The sequence below is a fragment of the Anser brachyrhynchus genome (genome assembly GCF_964034855.1).
Source record: "Anser brachyrhynchus genome assembly, chromosome: 6".
In the NCBI taxonomy this organism is placed as follows: domain Eukaryota; kingdom Metazoa; phylum Chordata; class Aves; order Anseriformes; family Anatidae; genus Anser; species Anser brachyrhynchus.
This window is the reverse complement of record NC_137700.1, coordinates 31283409-31301242: the sequence shown is the minus strand read 5'-3', so window position 1 is coordinate 31301242 and position 17834 is coordinate 31283409. Positions and strand designations below refer to the sequence as shown.

The following is a 17834-nucleotide window of genomic DNA, read 5'->3' as shown; positions in this document are numbered from 1 at the left end:
GAGGTGTCTGTGCAGGGACACGGGGAGCGATGCACACAGCACGGTGGGGGGGGTCAAGGCTTTATTGGGGGGGGTGTCAGGCGGGGGCCCCGCACAAGGAGGGCGATGGGCTTGTTGGTGAGGGGGTGCCACTGGCCCTGCACGCTGGGGTTATCGGTGTGGAAGGGCTTGCGGATGCGCACGATGTCCAGGCCGGACTGGTTGGCCAGCTTGGTGGCGAGCTGGGCGATCTCCTCGCTCGTCTTGTTGGCGATGAGCTCCTCCCGCACCGTCCCGTTCACTGCGGCACAACGGGGGGGTACAACAGGGGGGTGAGACCAGGGTGTCCCCAGTGCCCCCCCTTATCGAGTGTGTGTGTGTGTGTGTGTGTGTGTCCCTTCCTTCTGTAACCCCCTCCCTCTGGTGTCTGCCCCCATTTCCCCCCTCCCCATACCCTTCTCTTCCTGGTGATGGCCTCCCAGTTCCCCCTCCCCTCCCATTGCCCCCCGCCCAGTCCCCCCTCCCCTCCCAGTCACCCCCCAGCTCCCCCCCTCCCCTTCTCCCAGTGCCCCCCTGCCCAGTCCCCCCTCCCCTCCCAGTCACCCTCCAGCTACCCCCCCAGTGCCCCCCCTCCCCATACCCTTCTCCCAGTTCCCCCTCCCAGTGTCTACCCCCCGCAGTGTCCCCCCCCCAGTTCCCCCTCCCCTCCCAGTGCCCCCACCCCAGCCGCCCCCCCAGTGCCCCCCCAGCCCCCCTCTCCTCCCAGTGCCCCCACGGTCCCCCCTCTCCTCCCAGTTCCCCCCTCCCCAGTCCCCCCCCCTCCTCCCAGTGCCCCCCCAGTCCCCCCCTCCCAGTGCCCCCCCCAGTCCCCCCCCACTCACGGTACTCCGCCAGCAGCACGGGCGCGGGCCCCCCGCCGGGCCGCACGTACAGCACCACCTCGGGGTGCCTCCGGGCGAACTCCGCCGCCGCCTCCTCCACGAACTGCCTGCGGGGCGCCCCCCCACCACCCCCCGAAAAATCCTCAGGGGTCAACGATCACCACCTCCCCCCCCCCCCCCCCAAAACAAACAAACACCCGGTACCGGCGGCTCCCCCGTCCCTACCTGGCCCCGCGGGCGTCGGGCGCGGCGGGGCTGAAGAGGAGCTGCAGGCGCTGCAGCTGCCGCACGGAGCGGCCCAGCCCGCTGCCCAGCACGGCCGCCAAGAAGCGGCTGGGAGCCCCGCGGCCCGTCATGGCGCCTCCCGGTGTCCCGGAAGCGGGGACGGGGAGGAGGAAGGAGGCGGGACGCGAAATGGCGGCGCCCGTGGGGCTCCGCGTGGGGGGCGCGGCTTGAGCGGCCCCGGGGGTACCGCGGGGTCGGGGGGTGGTGGTGGTGGTGGGTTACCGGGGCGGGGGGGGGGGGGGGGATGGCGGCGGTGCCGCTGCGGCCCTGCAGAGCCGCCGCCGGTTTCTTGCTGCTGCGGAGCCGCGGGGCGCCCCCCGGGGGGGTGGTGGAGGAGGCGGCGGGGCGGCTGAGCCAGCGGCGCTACAAGAAGGCCGTGCTGCCCGAGCCCGGCGGCGCCGCGCCCGCCGTGTCCGTCACCGAGATCCGGCGGTACCTCCGCGAGCAGGGGGTCCCCTTCCAGGATGGCTACAGCTGCCTGCACGCCCCCAGCCTCTTCGCCCCGGGCCCCGCCGGGCCGCCCTTCACGCTCTTCATCGACAAGACGACGGGCGGCTTCCTCTGCACCGCCACGCTGGCCGAGGGCACCTGGCAGGACCTGCAGGCCGCCGTGGAGCTGCGCCACCGTGGGCTCCCTCCGCCAGGCCCCGGCGAGGCAGAGGAGGAGGACGAGGAGGAGGTGGAAGCCAGGAGGGCGCGGGAGGATGCCCGGCGCATCTGGGAGCGGGCGCTGCCGCTCTGGGAGCTGCTGGACGAAGAGGAGAGCTGTGCCACCAAGGCGGCGTTCGGCATCGCCCAGCTGGCGGACGCCACCCTGAAGCGTTTCGGGGTGCGGTACCTGCGGGCCGCCAGGGCGCTCGTCTTCCCCTGGTTCGGCCCCCGCGACGGGGCGCTGCGGGGGCTGAAGCTGGTGGGCACGCAGAGGCAGGGGAACGCCACGACCACCACGGAGGAGACGTTCCCCCGCTTCGACGCCTACCACAACCTCTTCGGGCTGCCCCTGATCGGGCGCCGGGACACCGAGGTGGTGCTGACGGGGCGGGAGCTCGACGCCCTGGCCTTGCACCAGGCCACCGGGGTGCCCAGCCTGGCCCTGCCGCGGGGTGCCACCTGCCTGCCCCCGGCCCTGCTGCCCTACCTGGAGCAGTTCAAGCGCGTCACGCTGTGGCTGGGCGAGGACCTGCGCTCCTGGGAGGCCGCCAAGCTCTTCGCCCGCAAGCTGAGCGTCAAGCGCTGCTCCCTGGTGCGCCCCGGCGACCTCCAGCCCCGGCCCCTGGAGGCGTTGAACCGGGGGCTGAACCTCACCAAGATCCTGCGCGCTGCCCTGCCCGCCGGCCACAAGTCCATCGTCTCCTTCAGGCAGCTGCGCGAGGAGGTCTTCGGGGAGCTGGCCAACAGCGAGCAGGTGGCCGGCGTCAAGTGGGCGCGCTTCCCCGAGCTCAACAAGCTCCTCAAGGGGCACCGCAAAGGCGAGCTCACCGTCTTCACAGGTGAGGGGCCGCAGGATGGGGCACGCAGGGCTCAGCCGGCCCCAAACCCCAGCTGCTCGCAGCCGTGGAGATGCACGAGGTGCTGGGGTGATGTGCGAGCACCCAGGCATGGGATGCTGCTTGTTCCTGGTGGGAACGCCGGGCTTGGGTTGCTCTTGGCTGTACCCTGGTGTCTTTTTCTTCAAATACCCTCCCGAGTGATCAGCACGGGTTGCATCTTCTCCCCCAGCTCACTTCCCCCTTTACCCCAGGCCCAACGGGCAGCGGGAAGACGACGTTCATCAGCGAGTACGCGCTGGACCTGTGCACGCAGGGGGTGTGCACGCTGTGGGGCAGCTTCGAGATCAACAACATCCGCCTGGCCAAGATCATGCTGACCCAGTTTGCGGCGCGACGCCTGGAGGACCAGTTGGAGCTGTACGACGAGTGGGCCGACCGCTTCGAGGAGCTGCCGCTCTACTTCATGACCTTCCATGGCCAGCAGAACATCAAGTACGGCCCTGTTCCTTTGTTCCCTTCTAGGGCTTGCTCTCTGTGTGCTTGCGGGGTGAGGGGACACGTGGGGCAGGGCATGCTGTGGCTGTCACGGCTGTGTGGCAGTGTCCCTGCTGTCACCAGGGCTGTTGTGGCTTTCCTCTGGGGTGGGGTGGAGAGAGGGGACCTGGCCCTGCCAGCTCTGCATCTCCCCGTGCCTGGCTCGGTGTCCGTGTCCTCAGTAACCCTGGTGTCCCCCACGCAGGACGGTTATCGACACCATGAAGCACGCTGTCTACATGTACGACATCACCCACGTGGTCGTGGACAACTTGCAGTTCATGATGGGGCACGAGCAGCTCTCAGCAGACAGGTAACGCTTCTCTGGGAGTTATAACACCAGCTGGGTGTCCTGTTGGGGTCCCATCCAGCACAACAGCCCCATTTTGGGGTGGTTGCTGCCCCATGGAGTGACAGCACCCATGGGAGTGCGGGGCTGCCCCTGATGTGTCCTCTCTGTCCCCCCGCAGGCTCGCAGCCCAGGATTTCATCATCGGTGCCTTCCGCAAGTTCGCCACGGAAAACACGTGCCACATCACGCTGATCATCCACCCCCGCAAGGAGGACGACGAGAAGGAGCTGCAGACCGCCTCCATCTTCGGCTCCGCCAAGGTGCCTCCTCCTGGCCCTCGGGCGGGGACGGGGTGGTGGCATCGGCACGCTGCGTGCCGTCACCGGGGGCCCCAAACGTGCCGTGGTGGAGCAGGGTGTCCCTGTCACCTGCTGGGGGTGCGCGGAGTCCTGCTTCGTGCGGGCTTCGGTGGGGTGCAGCTAATTGATGCTAATTGGCTGTGAGTGGGATGGGGGATGAGTTACCACGTGAAGCAGCACGGAGGGTGCTGGGTTTGCCCTCCAAGCACCCATTTTCCTGCTGCCCTGTGCCCTGGTGTGATCCAGGCCGGGCACTTGGGGCCCGCAGCAGCTCCCTCCAGGTCCCTCTGTCCCCGCAGCTCACCGGGACGCCCAAGGCAGGGCTGGCTGTTGGGGTGCCCCTTCCCCACGCAGCACCCCCTGGAGATGTTTTCTTCCCGCAGGCCAGCCAGGAGGCCGACAACGTCCTCATCCTGCAGGACCGCAAGCTGACGACGGGCCCCGGGAAGCGGTACCTGCAGGTGTCCAAGAACCGCTTCGACGGGGACGTGGGCGTCTTCCCCCTGGAGTTCAGCAAGGCCTCGCTCACGTTCTCCTCCACCTCTAGCAAGAACAAGGCCAAGCTGAAGAAGATGAAGGAGGAGAAGGCGCCTTCATCCAAGAAGGATCCGGATGGAGGTGCGGGACGCTCCAGCAAGCCCTGAGTCCAGCAATCGCCTTCCCTGGCCCACCAGGAGGGATGGGGCTGCTGTTGGGGCACACCGGGAGCAGCGGTGCCATGCGCCCGTGTTCTGTCCTCCTGTGCGAAGCAGCCCTGTGGCTGCTGGCCCCGTTGCCCTGGGGCATGTGAGAGGAGCAGGAGAAAGCACCTGGAATTTGGGGTCTCTGGACCCAGGGCAGGTCCTTAAATTGCTGCTAAAGCAGGGCCAAATGCTTGGGGCCACGGTCCGGGTTCGCCTCCTGCTACGTGCTGTGGGGCTTGTGCAGCTCTGCTGGGTCCGGCCCCTGGCTGGGGTCACCCCAAGCCCCCTGTTCCCGTGGGGCATCACCAGCATCACAACCTCAGGGAGCAGCCCCTGGGGCCCCTCGGGGCATTTCATGGCAAAATACTGTGACGCGGCCGGTCCCCGCTGCGGTGGGGAGCCCGTGGTGGGCTCTGGGTCCGACGCTTCTGGTTTTATTAAAGCAGAAGCGTTGAGTGCTGTTCCTGTACCTTGTCCTCTGCTGCCTGGGAGCGGGGAGGGGGTGTCCTTACACTCTGACCCATCCCAAATCCCCCACCTCCAGGCCCTGTTTCTCCCTGTGGGTGCGGGTCAGGCGCACGTCCTGGGTTCGGGGTCTGGGCTTTGTGTTCCAGCCCTACGGGAGGACGGTGCCGCGGGGCCACGTTGCCCCACGCGCCCCATCCCGCCCCATCCTGACCCAACTACGGGTGCCTCCCGCCACCGCGCCCCGCGGCACCCACACGCGTGTGGGGCTGGCAGAACCTCGGGGAGCCGGGCCCGTGGCGGGCGAAGGCCGCGGGGACGTGGCGGTGAGCCGAACCGGGGGGGGGCTGGCCCCCACCGGGGACACGGACCCGGGGGCGAGCCTGGCACCCCCCCAGCCCCGCAACCGGCCCCCCCGCGACCTCCCCCAGCGGGGGGCAGCCGCCGAGCCCCCCCACCCCCGCCGGCTCCCCGCCGGCTCCGCTGCCGTCGCTGCCCGGCGCCCCGGCCGTAGGGCTCCCCCCTGCCGCCTCCCGCTCCGCCGCGGGGCCGGGGGCCGGGGGCGGTGGGGCGGGCGGGGCCTGGCGCGGCCCGGGCCGGCGGGGAGCGGCGGGAGGGCGGCGGCGGAACCGCGGGTGAGCGGGGCCGGGACCGGGGGAGGCCCGCGGGGGGGCGGAGGGGACCCCGGCGGACTCCGGGGCTGGCGGTTGCGGGGGGGGGGGGGGGGGGCCGGGGAACGGCCCGGGCCCCGCGGGGCGGGCGGACGAAGGGGGCCGGGAGCGGGCCCCCGCCGCCGTGCTGGGGCTGGGGGGCGCCCCCCCGCCGGTCACCGGCTGCTTGCACCCGGGGGGGTCCCCGGGGGCTGCAGCCCGGTCCCGGCCGCTCGCCCCCCCCCCATGCTCCGGGCCGGCGGCGGCGGGGGGGGGGGGGGGGAAGAAGGAGAAGATGGAGGCGCCGCCGCCCGCCCCCGGCACGGCTCCCCCCGCCGGCCGCCTCCCCCCCGCCGGCACCCGGGGGGGCTCCGGGGGTCCCTGTGCGCCCTGACCCCTTCCCCCCCCGGCTCTTTCCCGCTGCAGGGGGCGACGGAGCCGAGCCGGGAGCCGGGCACACCGCCCGGATGGGCCGCGGCTGGCGAGGTGAGCACCGGGGGGGGTGCCCAGGGAACCGGGGCGGGGGGGGGGGGACCCCGGGGGGGGCGCCCCGGTTACCGGGCGGGCTGCAGGTGGCAGCGCCCCGGCCCCACACCGAGGTCCTGCTGCCGTGGGGCGGGGACCCCCGGCACCCACAGGGTATGGGGGGCACCCCCCATCCCATCCTTTGGGGGGGGGGCACACGGTGGCTGGGGGTCCCCCGCTGGCCGTGCCGCTGCCGGGGGCCGGCGGGACCCGGGGGGGCGGCCCCGGGGGCGGCCCGGAGGGAGCCGGGGCGGTGCCAGCCCGGCGGGCGGAGCCAGGCGGCCCGAGCGCATCATGGGGCGCCCCGGCCCAGGTGGGTGTCGGGCCGGCCCGGGGGAGGGGGGGCCCCCCGGTTATCCCCCGCAGCCCCCCGGTAGCCCCGGAGCCGGGGGGGTCCTTTAGGGGCCGCCCGTCGGGGCGCTGGGGGGCTTGTGGACAGCGGGGGGGGGGGGGGGGGGGTAATGGGGGGGTGCCGGGGGTATGGGGCTGGGGGCTGCTGGGGGCTGCCGGGGGCTGCTGGGGGCTGTGAGGAGGTGGGGTTGGGGGGCGTGGGGGGGCTGCGGGGCACGCAGGGATGGGGAGAGGGGGTAGGGGGTGAGCGGGGCAGGGTTTGGGGGTGCTGGGGGGGGTGTCGGAGCTGTAGGGCAGTGTGTCGTGGTGTGGGGGTGCAGAGGGTGCTTTGGGACGGGATGTTTGGGGTGCTGGGTGCTGTGGGGCAAGCCACGGGGGGGTGTTTGGGTGTCCCGAGGGCTCTGGGGCATGGCAGCGTGGCGGTGCTGGGGGGCAGAAGAGGGGCAGCAAGTGGGGCAGGGTCCGGGGCAGCAGGACAGCCCCCACCGTGCCCTGTGCCCCCCCCCCGGTTAATCCCAGCTTTATTCTGCTTCACTTGGCGCCTCCTCCTGCCCGGGGCATCCCTTGCAGGCCATTCCCTCGCTTCTGCCCCCCCGGCACCCATTTATTGGGGGTCCTATGGGGTGGATGTGAATGGGTTTTCTGCTGGTGCCCCGTGGCCCCACGCCGCTCCTTTCTTGCCCACAGGCTGCCCGCGCCCCCCAGCCCGCCGGGGGCCCCCCCGCCATGGCCATCGTGCAGACGCTGCCCGTCTCCATCGAGGCCGCCCCTGAGGGGGCTGCCCAGCTCCGCGCCGCCGCCCGCTCCCCCCCGTCCTCGCGGGGCGCCATGGGCAGCGTGGGCAGCCTCATCGCCGGCCGGCCCTGCCACGACCGCTCCTGCCAGCCCCCCGGTGGCGGGGGCTCCTTCCGCGTGCACGACGGGCTGCTGCGGGCCAGCCCCCCGGACCCCCTGCTCCACGCTCTGCCCCCCAAAAAGCCCTGCTCTGCTGCGCCCGGCGTCACCCATGCCTACGCCAACGAAGGTTTCCACGGGGAGTGGCTGGAAGCCGCCTCTCCCGTCAGCCCCTGCAGCGACTCGGACGAGGCCCGGGATGACCGAGCCCCCAGCGGCAGCATTCGGGGGCCGCCCCCCAAGCTTGTCCCCGTGTCCGGCAAGCTGGAGGAGGTATGGTGGGAGAGGTGCTGGGGTCTCTGCTCAGCACCCAGTGCCGTGCTGGGGCTGGGGGGCCTCGGGGAGAGGTGCCTGGGTGTGTGGGCTGCGTGGTCACGTTGTCCCTGTCCCTGGGGGCAGAGGTGGTCTCTGCGCTCCTGACATCCCCTTCCTGGTGCCAGGGGTGGGTTTGTGAATGTGGGAGCCTTTCTGACCCTGCTGGGTGGCAGGGCTGGAGCAGAGAGCATTTGGTGGTTGTCTCCTTCAGCACGTGGAAGCGATTGGGTTGGGGACACCTCAAAGCGTTGCATGGGGACAGGATCAGAGGGTTACCAAGCCCTCCCCCTGTGCGGGGCCAGCCCTCTGGAGGCTGCCAGGTCCCGGAGCCACGCTCTCGCCTCTTTCCCTTCCCAGAACGTGGAGAAGACCCTGATCCGCCCCATGGCCTTCAAACCAGTGGTACCCAAAATCAGGACTGCTCCGGGGCCGGCCAGCCTGGGGGTGCGCCCGGCGGCCCCGGCGCTCTCGGAGAGCCAGGTGAGCCTCACCCACTTGCTGGGGGCCGCCGGGGCCGACAAGCCCGGCTCGCTGAGCTGCCGCGCCAGCAGCCACTCGGGCACGCTCTCGGACTCGGGGCGCAACTCCCTGTCCAGCCTGCCCACCTACAGCACGGGCTGCAGCCAGCACGCCGAGGCGGGAGCCCTCCCGGCCACCCCCCACGGCCACCCCGAGCCCCCGGGTGGCTACCGCCCGCCGGCCGGCCCCTCCAACTCGGACAGCGGGCGCTCGTCCTCCAGCAAGAGCACGGGCTCGCTGAGCGGCCGGGGCCGGCCCTCCTCCGAGAGCGGCTCCTGCGGGCGCTCGCCCCTGCCCGGCGAGGAGGCCCTGCTGGTGCGCGAGCTGGAGGACAAGCTGCGGGAGAGGGAGGCCGAGCTGCAGCAGCTGCGTGACAGCCTGGACGAGAACGAGGTGGCCATCTGCCAGGTGGGTGCCCGCGGGGTCTGAACGGGCCTGGGTGTGGGGGGCGGGCTCCTCAGTGGTGCTGGTGGGGGAGCCGTACAGCCCCCGTGCCTGGGCCTGCTTTTGGGGCAGGGCCTCAGAATTGGGTTGTCCCCACGGTGTGGGGTTGAGGGAGACTCTGGATGCCCATTTTGGGGTCCGGCATGGGGGTGGCAGCACTCCGCCCCGCTCTGGGAAGCTCGGTCCTCCAGGACCCACCTCCAGCCGTGAGGACGTGGGGGTGGCGGTATGGGGGGTCCCCATCCTTGGGGGGGCCGCGCCGCCTACCCAGCGTGTGCCCGTGCCCAGGTGTACGAGGAGAAGCAGCGGCGCTGCGAGCAGGAGCTGGAGGGTTTGCGGCAGCGCTGCGCAGCCCAGGTGCGGCAGGCGGCCCAGCAGGCGCAGCGCGGGCAGCAGGTCCTGCAGCTCCAGGTGCTGCAGCTGCAGCAGGAGAAGAAGCAGCTGCAGGAGGACTTTGCCCAGCTGCTGCAGGAGCGGGAGCTGCTGGAGCGGCGCTGCGCCTCCTTCCAGAGGGAGCACACCGAGCTGGGACCCCGGCTCGAGGAGACCAAGTGGGAGGTGAGCCACAACACGGTGACGTCCCTGCTCCGTTGGGCAGGGGGTGACCGCCGTGTCCCTGTCCCCGAGAGGCTGGGACGGGGACGCAGCACCCGAACTGCCACCACTGCCTGCAGGTGTGCCAGAAGTCGGGGGAGATCTCTCTGCTGAAGCAGCAGCTGAAGGAGTCGCAGGCGGAGCTGGCGCAGCGGGGCACGGAGCTGCTGGTGCTGCGGGCGCAGCTGCGGGAGGCGCGGGCCGAGCTGCAGGCGGGCGAGCAGCAGGCGCGGGGGCTGCAGGAGGCCGCCCGGCTCAAGGCGCTGGAGCTGGAGGTGTGCGCCAACGAACTGCAGCGCCGCAAGAGCGAGGCCGACCTCTTCCGCGCCAAGGCGGGCCGGCTGGAGCAGGAGGTGGCGGGGCTGCGGGAAGCCGCCCGCGGACGCTGCTGCCCCGAGCCCGGCGAGGGCTGCCCGGAGCCCGGCGAGGAGGCGCGGGGCACGGCGGGGCTGCGGAGGCAGCTGGAGAGGCTGCGGGCGGAGGTGGCCCTGGAGAGGCGGCGCGGGCAGGAGCAGCGGGACGCCTTCGAGCAGGAGCGGAGCACGTGGCAGGGCGAGAAGGAGCGGGTGATCCGCTACCAGAAGCAGCTGCAGTACAACTACATCCAGATGTACCGCCGCAACCGGCGCCTCGAGCAGCGCCTCCAGCACCTCCGGCTGCAGGGCGAGGACCCCCCGTCGTCCTCAGAGCCCTGCGACCCCCCCGGGCCGGACCCACCCTTCGAGGAGATCACGGCCACCGAGATCTGAGACGCTGCCTGCCCCGGCTCCCTGCTTGGACAGCGGGGGGGCTCTAGCCCCTGGGATTTTGGGGGCTGGGAGCGGGGGTCCCCGCTTTGCCCCCCTCTATGCAGAGACCGCCGGCGCTGGGAGGGGGCAGAGGGAACTTGGGGAGCTGCCCCCTCCCTGGCATCGAGGTGTTGGGGTGAGGTTGTGTTGGCCCCCCCGCTATGGCAGGGGGGTGCCCCGGAGCTGTGGGGCGGGGGGGTGCTGCGTCACGGCCCCGGGGCCGCCTGGGGCTGGTTCCTGCTGATCCTCTTAGCGCCCGGGGATTAGCAGCGCTGCCTTCAGCCGGGGTCACCTTGGGCACGGGGAGGGTGGCTTGTCCCCTCCCTCTTGTCCCTCCCAGCACTGTCACCCAGCCGCTGTCCCCTCGGGAAGCGTGCCCTGTCCCTGCCTTCCCTCCACCCCCCCCCCCCAGCGTGTTTGTCAGGGGATTCGTTTCTGTGCCATTTTAAATAACTCTATTTTTATAGGACCTACCAAAAAACAGCGCCCTCTCCGTGCTCACGCCCTGCCTGGCTGTGGACCCCTCACCCCCGCCACCGGGCGCGCTGCCCTCAGTGCCTTCCCCGTGCCCTTGCCCCAGCATCCCTGTGTGTCTCCCCCCCCCCACCCCAAAAAAAAAAGCCCAGCACGTGCCCCTGTGACGCCCAGCCTGCTCGGCCCGGGGGAGAGGGGCTCAGTGCGGGGCAGCCAGCGCTGGCCACCAGTGGGGGACACCTCGGGGACACCGGGGTGGGGGGCAGGCTCTGTGCCACGGGGTCAAACCAAAGGAAAAGCCTGGCCGTGCCCAGCTCTGGCTTGCTCGCCCCCAAGCTGTTTGGGGGGAGGAGGGGGGGGGGGTGGAATTGTATTTTTGTACTTTATTTCGGTTGTGTCCCATTTCCAGAGCCCGGCTCGCCCTTGTACCACCTGGAAACGCCGATTAAAAACAAGCCCCCGGCTGTGTTTTTTTTCAGGGCAGCGTCCGTGTGTCCGGAGCAGGGTCAGGTCCACTTGTCCCCCCCACACACACTTTTTCATACCCCACCGTGCCCCGACCACGGTCCCTTTTTGGGCAGCTCCTCCGTGCCCGCGGGTCCCCCTTGTCCCTGCCCGCTGAGGCCGGCCACAGCTCGGTGCAGGAATGAGCCGGCTCCGTGGGGTTGCGGGAAGGCTTCTTGGGCCGGGGAGGGGGGTGGGGGGGGGGGCTGGTATTTTTGGTGTCACTCCGGGGGGGGGCCGGGCACCCGCACCACCAGCTCCATGGGCTCCTTGGCTTTGTTGCGGTACGCCTGGCGGATGATGTCCACGGCCCGCTGGTGCGTGACGTTCTGCAGGCTCTCCCCGTCCACCGACACCAGCTCGTGCCCTGCCTGGCCCCGGGAGGGAAGGCAGCGGGGTGAAACGCAGCCCCAGGAGGGCTTCGGGGCAAGGGGACGGGCCCCTGTCCCCCCCCCCCCCCCAAAGGGCAGCTGAGTACCTTGAGGACGCCGCTGAGGAAGGCGGCTCCCCCGGGGAAGATCTTCTCGATCTTCACCACCGGCTGCGCCCGCGACTCGATGCCGCCCGAGATGCTGATCCCTGCAAGGGAGCCGCGATGCCTTCGGGCCCAGGTAGATGGGGTGTGTGTCCCCCCCCCCCCAAACCCCCATGGGGCTGTATGGCCTCTCTCCAGCCCTACCCGAGGGCATGAGGCTGGAGGAACGGGAACTGGCAGTGCTGAGGGTTTTACCCGTGTCCCTGTCCCCACAAACAGGCCACCCCTTGCCAAGGGGGTCGCACCCACCCCAAAGGTGCTTGTGCCCAGATGGGGGGTCCCCATCCCACCCCCACCCCTGGGTCACCCCCCCCCAAAGCCTCCCGGCAAGACCCACGCACCCAGCGAGTGCTTCAGCTTGGAGAGGGTGACGGTCAGCAGCCGCTCTTCCTCCTCCTCCTCCTCCTCCTCCCTGGGGCCGTTGGCGGCCGGCGCAGCCCCCGCCTCCCCTCCTGGCCCCCCAAAGAGGGGCGCGAGGGGGGCCCGTGCCCTCCGGGGCTTTCCCAGCCCCGAGCAGCGCCCGTCCTCGCCCGCCCCGGGGGGCTCCGTGCGCCGGGTGGGCTGGGGGCTGCGCGAGCGCCTGCGCCCCTCGTGGGGGGGCTCGGCCAGCAGCCAGTTGGGGGGCCCTGGTCCTGGGGCGGGCGGGGGGCGGCTGCTGCAGTTGTAGGCGTCCACTGGCACGTCGGGGAGCGGGGTGTAGGAGCGGGGGTGAAGCCGGTGGGGGCTGGGGGATGCCCGCGGACGGGACGGGCTCGACGGCAGCCCCCCGGCTTCCTCCAGTTCCGGGGCCCCCGCTGGCTTCAGCAGGAAGCCGCCGCGGTAGTCTGCAACGAGAGGGGCTCAGGGGGGGGGCCTGAGGCGTCCAGAGCCCCCTTGGCACCACGGGCCCTGGATCCTCCTCCTCCAGGATCCCCCAAGGACCCCAGACCCCTCTCTCCCCAGGGACCCCGTAACGCCCAGCACCCATTGACCCCCCTCTCCCCTGGCACCCCCTGCACCCTTCCTTGTAGCCGAGCTCCCCATTTCCCCCCCCCTCCGGACTGTCCCCAAACCCCCGTCCCTTCCTGGCACCCCGCTGGCACCCACCAGGCACTGGCGTGATGAGGTGTCTCTTGGGGGGGACGTCGTGGTGGGCCGGGCGGAGGGCAGGCGACCGCACTGAGTGGGGGGGGGAGAGCAGCGGGGGTCACCCCTGTGTCCCCCGGCCCCCCAAAACCCTCCCCATGGCTCTTTGGGGCCAGGCCCTACCTGAGCGGCTCTTGAGGGCGTCAAAGGCTTCCAGCTCCAGGGGCATCACCATGCTGTCGAAGCGGCCCAGGTCCGTGGGGGCCACCACGCTCCTGCGGGGACAAAATAGGGTGGGTGGTGACCAGGACGCAAGGCTTTGGGTCCATCCCGGAGAGCTTTGGGTCCGCCCCCGGGGTGCCCCCAGCCCCACCTCACGTCCCGCAGCAGCAGCACCTTCTCGGGCCGGTCCAGGATGGCGAGCAGGGGCCTCACCAGATCCTCCACGCTGCCCTCGTGCAGGTACTGCGGGCACAGGGCGGGTGTCGGCGGCGGGTCCCCAAACCCCGTGCCCCCCTTCTGCCCCCCAGCGGGGCCGCGGAGCTGCCCGGCGTCCCCGCGGTGCCGTACCCGGGTGCAGTGGCGGAGCACGGCCGTCACCTCGTCGGGGCTGAGCAGCCGTGCTGCCGTGTCCTGGATGAGCGGGAGCCGTGCCTCGGGGTCGCTGCCGTTGGGCTGCGGGGTGGTGGGGCCAGCCAGGGCCAGGATGCTGGCACGGCGGCTTTTCTCTGCGGGGAGGCAGAGCAGGGGGTGGCCAGGGGCGCCCCGTGCCCACCGCCAGCCCCAAACCCACGCACCCCACCGGTGCTGGCGGGCTCGACCCATGCCGAAGTCACACAGACATGCAAACACACGCAGCTCCAGATTTGGGGACACCCCCCTCCCCACCCCTCGGTGCCACCCCCTTGCTTGGGCACACCGTGCAGGGACAGGCGCATGCAGGAGCTGCCCCGCAGCCACCCCGTGGGCACCCCGCGTTACCCCGCTTCAGGCTCCGGATGACAAACTTCTGCACAGCGCCTACTGCAAGGGAGATGGAGACGGGTGAGCGCCAGTGGGGAGGCCAAAACTGTGCACACGGGGCCCCCCCTCCCCATACTTCCCCCCCATGTGGTGCCCCATAAGGGGGGACCTGTGCCAGGCCGGGTCCCTGCCCCCCAGCCCGGTACCTCTGTCCCCATCGGGGCGCCCCGGGGACTTGGCGCGTGCCCGGCGCTCGGAGCCGGGGGGGTCCTGGCTCGGGGGGGCCCAGCTCTGGCTGGTGGCACGGCCGCCCTTGAAGAAGAGGTTGACGAGGGTCTTGGAGCGGTGCAGCCCGGGGGGGGCCCCCCGTGCCCCCTGTCCCTCCGGCTTCTCCTTCTTCCGCTTCTCCTCTGAGGATAAAGGGGGGGTGAGTTGAGGGGTTGGGGGCTGGCGAGGGGGGGTTGTGGGGCATATCTGGGGGGCACCGACTGGAGGAGAGCCCCGTAAGGAGGGGCGCAGCGCCCCGGTGCCTACCGGCGACGGTGAGGTCACTCTGGGAGCGCGTGATGGGCTGCCGAGGCCGGCTGAGCGCCAGCAGCAGCGCCGTTTTGGGCGAGTGGGTGAAGGTGCGGCGCGGGTGGGTGCCGGGGGGCTCGCGGGCGCCCTGGCCCCGGATGGCCGTGTCCCGCAGCAGCTCGGGGGGCCGCATCGTGCGCCGCGTCTCCGGCAGCCCCTCGGTGGCCGGGTCCGTCTGCATGGCCCGCTCGGCGCGCTCCCGTGCCCAGCCCCGCCGCGGCCCGTCCTCCGTGGAGATGGCCACGTCCACGGTGCGGGTGGGTGGCCCCGGGGCCGCCGTCCCCAGCCCGTTCACCACTGCCGGTGGTGGCCCCGAAGAGTAGGAGGAGATGGAGGAGCTGGTCTCCGATGTCTGCGACAGCTGCTGCAGCTGCCCGTTGGTCACTGCAAAGGCACGGTGGGGACACGGGGTGACACACCGTGGGGACGCGGGAGCTTTGCATCCGCCCTGAGGATGGGGGGACGTGGGGACTGTAGGGCCATGGGTACTGCGGGGCCATAGCAAAGGGGTGGGGACGTGTGGGGCCATGAGATCACAGGGAGCATGGCACGGGGATCCTTGTGTCCCCTCCACGGATGGGGACACGTGGGACCCTGCAAGGCCATGGGCACCGTGGGGGTGCTGACCGTGGCACAAGGAGCTTTCTGTCCCTTCCCAGGACAGAGGACATGCGGGGACTCCACGGCACACGGAGCTTCTCCCTCCCCACTTGGGCACTGGGGTCCCTGCGCCCTCCGGACACCCCTTCCATGGGGGTCCCAGCCCCTCCATGTTCCCCCCGGTACCCGGGCGGCTCTGTCCTTACAGCGGCTGAGCCAGCAGTACTCGGCCACCATCTCCTTGTAGGCAGGGAACCTCCCGGTCTCCTAGGCACAGAGGGAGAAGATGTGGGGGTCAGCGCGTGCCGGCCGAACCCGATCCGGGTGCCAGCCATGAATAATGCATCCCCCTCCCACCAGCCTGAAACCCAACCAGCCCGCGGCCGTGCCGCACACACCCCCCCCCCACCCTGGCACCGGGATGAGCTGGGGCAGAGCCAGCGTGGGGGCACGCAGGCCCCCGGGGTCCCGCGGGGCCGGGCACGGGTACCTTGATGGTCAGCATGATGTGGGTCTGCCCCTTGAGCACCTCCACCGCCTTGCTATGGCTTATGTCTTCGAACTTGACTCCGTTGGCTGCAAGGACTTGGTCGCCCACCCGAATGCCGTTCTGCTCTGCCAGCCCCCCGGGGTCCACCCTAAGGACAGCAGGGGGGGAAGGATGGGGACAGGGCCCCACACCTCTCCCCGGGCAGCCCGGTGCCCTGGCACCCAGGGTGGTGATGCCCCTGCATCAGCCAGGGCAGGGTGCTGAGCCCCAGCGGGAACCCGGGGCTGTGTCCCCCTCGTGTCCCCAGGAGCTGAGGACACGCGGGTGGCCGTACTTGGAGACGTAGATGCCGAGGCCGAACTCGCGGCCGCCGCGGATGTTGAAGCCCAGGCAGTAGTCGTCGGAGGTGGTGTAGAGGTGGACGATGCGCCGCAGGCCGTCCTCGGAGCCGCTCTCCGACGGCGTCGAGCCGCTCTTCTCCACCACCAGGCGCCTGTTCACCACGTCCACCCTGGAGCAGGGTGTTAGGGGGTGCTCAGGAGTCTAGCTCGTGTCCCCCAGTGGGATGGGGACATCGGTGTCACCCAGCGGAGGACAGTGATTGGGGTGGTGAGGATGGGGCTCACACCCACCCTGCAAGTTCCAAACTTTCCTATCCCCTCCTGCACCCTCCCTGGGCTTTCCCACCTTTTTGGGGACCTCCAGTGCAGCCCACCCCGAGGGTCTCCCCACTTTTGCTTCCTCCATGCCCCACAGCATCCCCCACCGAGCCCTCCACGGGGTTTTGGGGTGCCGGTGCCCTGCTCACCAGGCCGTCTTCTCCTTGGAGAACTTGATGCCCGGCACGCGGCCCATGCGCCGTACCACCATGCGGAGGCGGTTGTTGCCGGTGAGGACCTTGACAGCGCTGCTCATGGTGATGTTCTCCAGGCTCACGCTGTTCACCTCCGTGATCTTGTCGCCCACGCACAGCCCAGCCTGCTCTGCGAGGGGCGAGCGGCTCGGATGGGCACCCAAAATTGTGCCAATGCCCTTGCCAGGCGCCCTGTCCTTCCCACGTGTGTCCCCAAGCTCATCTGAACCCAGTGGGTGCAGGAGATGCCACCAAAGCTGGCACCACCCCTGTGGCACCACGTCCCCAGCGGCTCTCCGGAGCATCTCGGTGGCACGTGTCCGTCCCCACCGGTGTCCCTCGCCCCGTCCCACTTACCGGCAGCGCTGCCCTCCTCCACCTTGCTCACGAAGATGCCCAGCCCGTGCTCGGAGCCACCACGGACGCTGAAGCCCAGCTTGCCGTCCGCGCTCTTCTCCACCGTGATGGCGTTGATAACGTCACTCTCGTTGCTGCTGGCTGCGGGGACAGCCGTGTCACCGGGCTGGAGCCGGGGGAACAGGACCCAGATATCCCTTCCCGTGGGCCACGGGGGCCTGTCCCACGCACCTTCGATGGGCGAGTTGATGAGGATGACGCGCCCCATGGGGGACGTGGCGCGGGCGCTCCGCACGGCCCCGTTGAGCAGGCGGCTCTGCTTGCTGAGCAGGCAGCGGGGCGCCAGGCTGGCCTCGCTGCTCGAGCTCCGCGACCGCCCAGGCACCGTCATCTCCGCGTCCTCCCAGCCCTGGGCCATGGCGGTGGCCGAGCAGCCGGGCTGGGGCTCGCCGGGTGCTCACGGGGCCGGGGCTGCCCGCCGGCGGGGGGGGGGCCGTGGCACCCTCCAGCAGCACATGCCCGGGCTGGGGCGAGCTCCTCAGCAGCGCAGCGCCGGGGCCGGCTGGGGGCTGGCGGCAAGAAGGGTCCCGGGCACGGTGGCACAACCTGTGGGGACAGCAAATGATGTGTGGGGGCCCCCCTTCAAGTCCTGTACCTGTGTCCCCCCCCCCTCCCCGCACACCCCGTCCCATTGCGCCCCGGGGGACGCACGGCTGCGGGGCTCCCGGGGGGCACCGCAGGGACCTCAGGACCTGGCGGCCGGGCAGAATCCGGCCCCGCGGGGATTTGCACCGGGACGGGGGCATCTCCTCCCCCCCCCCCCCGCCCCCACGCTCGCCCCATTCCCGCGGGGGGGGATTTTCCCAGCATGGGCGCACCGCCCCCCGCTCGCCCCGGCCTGACCTCCATAAATAAGTGATGTCGCCATGCCTGCGGCGACAGCGAGGGGGACACGGCGGTGTCCCCGCCACCCGGCAGCACCCCCCCCACAGCCCCATTCCCCCCCCCCATCATGTCCCCAAGCCCCCCTCCGGCAGCACCCGGCGGTGCCCCCTCCCCGACGGGGCGCACGGCTCCGGGGGCCCCCCTGAAGCCTCCGGGCTCCCCCCCCCTCGTGCCCTCCTCACCTGTCCCCATGGTGCCACCTGCGAAAGAGACACCGGCAGCGCGGGGGGGATGGAGAGGACGCGGGGGGGGGGGGGACACGGCGCCGCCTCCCCCCGCAGCTGCCCGCGGGGATTGGCCGCCCCGGCGCTGTGCCGGCCGGGGGAGCTGTCGCTCAAGCTGCCGGGGCTGGCCCTGAGCAGGGGGGGGGGAGCCCCGTGTCACCCCCCCACACCCCCCCCACGCCCTAGGGGGGGGGCGAAGG

The 17834-nt window shown here is 71.4% G+C and overlaps 4 protein-coding genes across 7 annotated transcripts; 2 read left to right on the top strand and 2 right to left on the bottom strand.

Moving 5' to 3' along the window:
- Positions 1-46: 46 nt before the first annotated feature.
- On the bottom strand, positions 47-1276 carry MRPL43 (mitochondrial ribosomal protein L43). The gene is made up of 3 exons (XM_080596934.1): positions 1086-1276; positions 861-967; positions 47-280 (listed from the first exon to the last, which is right to left on the bottom strand). Exons 1-3 carry the CDS (start codon positions 1214-1216, stop codon positions 54-56), a joined length of 465 nt encoding a protein of 154 aa, XP_080453060.1. The 5' UTR covers positions 1217-1276; the 3' UTR covers positions 47-53.
- A 45-nt stretch (positions 1277-1321) lies between these two features.
- Positions 1322-4972, top strand: TWNK (twinkle mtDNA helicase). Its single transcript, XM_080596872.1, has 5 exons — positions 1322-2635; positions 2887-3127; positions 3375-3482; positions 3640-3781; positions 4204-4972. Exons 1-5 carry the CDS (start codon positions 1390-1392, stop codon positions 4462-4464), a joined length of 1998 nt encoding a protein of 665 aa, XP_080452998.1. The 5' UTR covers positions 1322-1389; the 3' UTR covers positions 4465-4972.
- Positions 4973-5544: 572 nt separating this feature from the next.
- LZTS2 (leucine zipper tumor suppressor 2) lies at positions 5545-10998 on the top strand. Of its 3 annotated transcripts, XM_080596892.1 has the most exons (6): positions 5545-5603; positions 6045-6104; positions 7182-7661; positions 8061-8630; positions 8955-9224; positions 9341-10998. In XM_080596892.1, the coding sequence occupies exons 3-6, from the start codon at positions 7221-7223 to the stop codon at positions 10007-10009; spliced, it is 1950 nt and encodes a 649-aa protein (XP_080453018.1). In that variant the 5' UTR covers positions 5545-5603; positions 6045-6104; positions 7182-7220; the 3' UTR covers positions 10010-10998. The 3 variants fall into 3 exon arrangements, with proteins under 3 accessions (XP_080453018.1, XP_080453020.1, XP_080453019.1); XM_080596894.1 differs by lacking the exon at positions 6045-6104 and having other exon boundaries at positions 5582-5603; XM_080596893.1 differs by lacking the exons at positions 5545-5603; positions 6045-6104 and adding an exon at positions 6363-6456.
- A 135-nt stretch (positions 10999-11133) lies between these two features.
- PDZD7 (PDZ domain containing 7) lies at positions 11134-17681 on the bottom strand. Of its 2 annotated transcripts, XM_080596862.1 has the most exons (17): positions 17593-17681; positions 16697-17071; positions 16466-16606; positions 16064-16238; positions 15590-15766; positions 15256-15403; positions 14972-15032; positions 14124-14549; positions 13796-13999; positions 13608-13649; positions 13197-13354; positions 13000-13091; positions 12810-12901; positions 12648-12719; positions 11903-12385; positions 11505-11605; positions 11134-11397 (listed from the first exon to the last, which is right to left on the bottom strand). In XM_080596862.1, the coding sequence occupies exons 2-17, from the start codon at positions 16881-16883 to the stop codon at positions 11248-11250; spliced, it is 2709 nt and encodes a 902-aa protein (XP_080452988.1). In that variant the 5' UTR covers positions 16884-17071; positions 17593-17681; the 3' UTR covers positions 11134-11247. The 2 variants fall into 2 exon arrangements, with proteins under 2 accessions (XP_080452988.1, XP_080452989.1); XM_080596863.1 differs by lacking the exon at positions 13608-13649.
- Positions 17682-17834: the final 153 nt, after the last annotated feature.

What these genes read in the sequence shown, in the direction of transcription:
- MRPL43 (XM_080596934.1), bottom strand. Translation starts at nt 1,216, where the DNA reads ATGACGGGCCGCGGGGCTCCCAGCCGCTTCTTGGCGGCCGTGCTGGGC. An exon ending in CCCGACGCCCGCGGGGCCAG is followed by an intron (nt 968 to 1,085) that starts GTAGGGACGGGG and finishes GGCGCCCCGCAG; the next exon opens with GCAGTTCGTGGAGGAGGCGG. An exon ending in CGTGCTGCTGGCGGAGTACC is followed by an intron (nt 281 to 860) that starts GTGAGTGGGGGG and finishes GTTGTGCCGCAG; the next exon opens with TGAACGGGACGGTGCGGGAG.
- TWNK (XM_080596872.1), top strand. Translation starts at nt 1,390, where the DNA reads ATGGCGGCGGTGCCGCTGCGGCCCTGCAGAGCCGCCGCCGGTTTCTTG. An exon ending in CGAGCTCACCGTCTTCACAG is followed by an intron (nt 2,636 to 2,886) that starts GTGAGGGGCCGC and finishes CCTTTACCCCAG; the next exon opens with GCCCAACGGGCAGCGGGAAG. An exon ending in CATGGCCAGCAGAACATCAA is followed by an intron (nt 3,128 to 3,374) that starts GTACGGCCCTGT and finishes TCCCCCACGCAG; the next exon opens with GACGGTTATCGACACCATGA.
- LZTS2 (XM_080596892.1), top strand. Translation starts at nt 7,221, where the DNA reads ATGGCCATCGTGCAGACGCTGCCCGTCTCCATCGAGGCCGCCCCTGAG. An exon ending in TGTCCGGCAAGCTGGAGGAG is followed by an intron (nt 7,662 to 8,060) that starts GTATGGTGGGAG and finishes TTCCCTTCCCAG; the next exon opens with AACGTGGAGAAGACCCTGAT. An exon ending in TCGAGGAGACCAAGTGGGAG is followed by an intron (nt 9,225 to 9,340) that starts GTGAGCCACAAC and finishes CACTGCCTGCAG; the next exon opens with GTGTGCCAGAAGTCGGGGGA.
- PDZD7 (XM_080596862.1), bottom strand. Translation starts at nt 16,883, where the DNA reads ATGGCCCAGGGCTGGGAGGACGCGGAGATGACGGTGCCTGGGCGGTCG. An exon ending in GAGTGACCTCACCGTCGCCG is followed by an intron (nt 14,000 to 14,123) that starts GTAGGCACCGGG and finishes CTTTATCCTCAG; the next exon opens with AGGAGAAGCGGAAGAAGGAG. An exon ending in CTGCTGCTGCGGGACGTGAG is followed by an intron (nt 12,902 to 12,999) that starts GTGGGGCTGGGG and finishes TTGTCCCCGCAG; the next exon opens with GAGCGTGGTGGCCCCCACGG.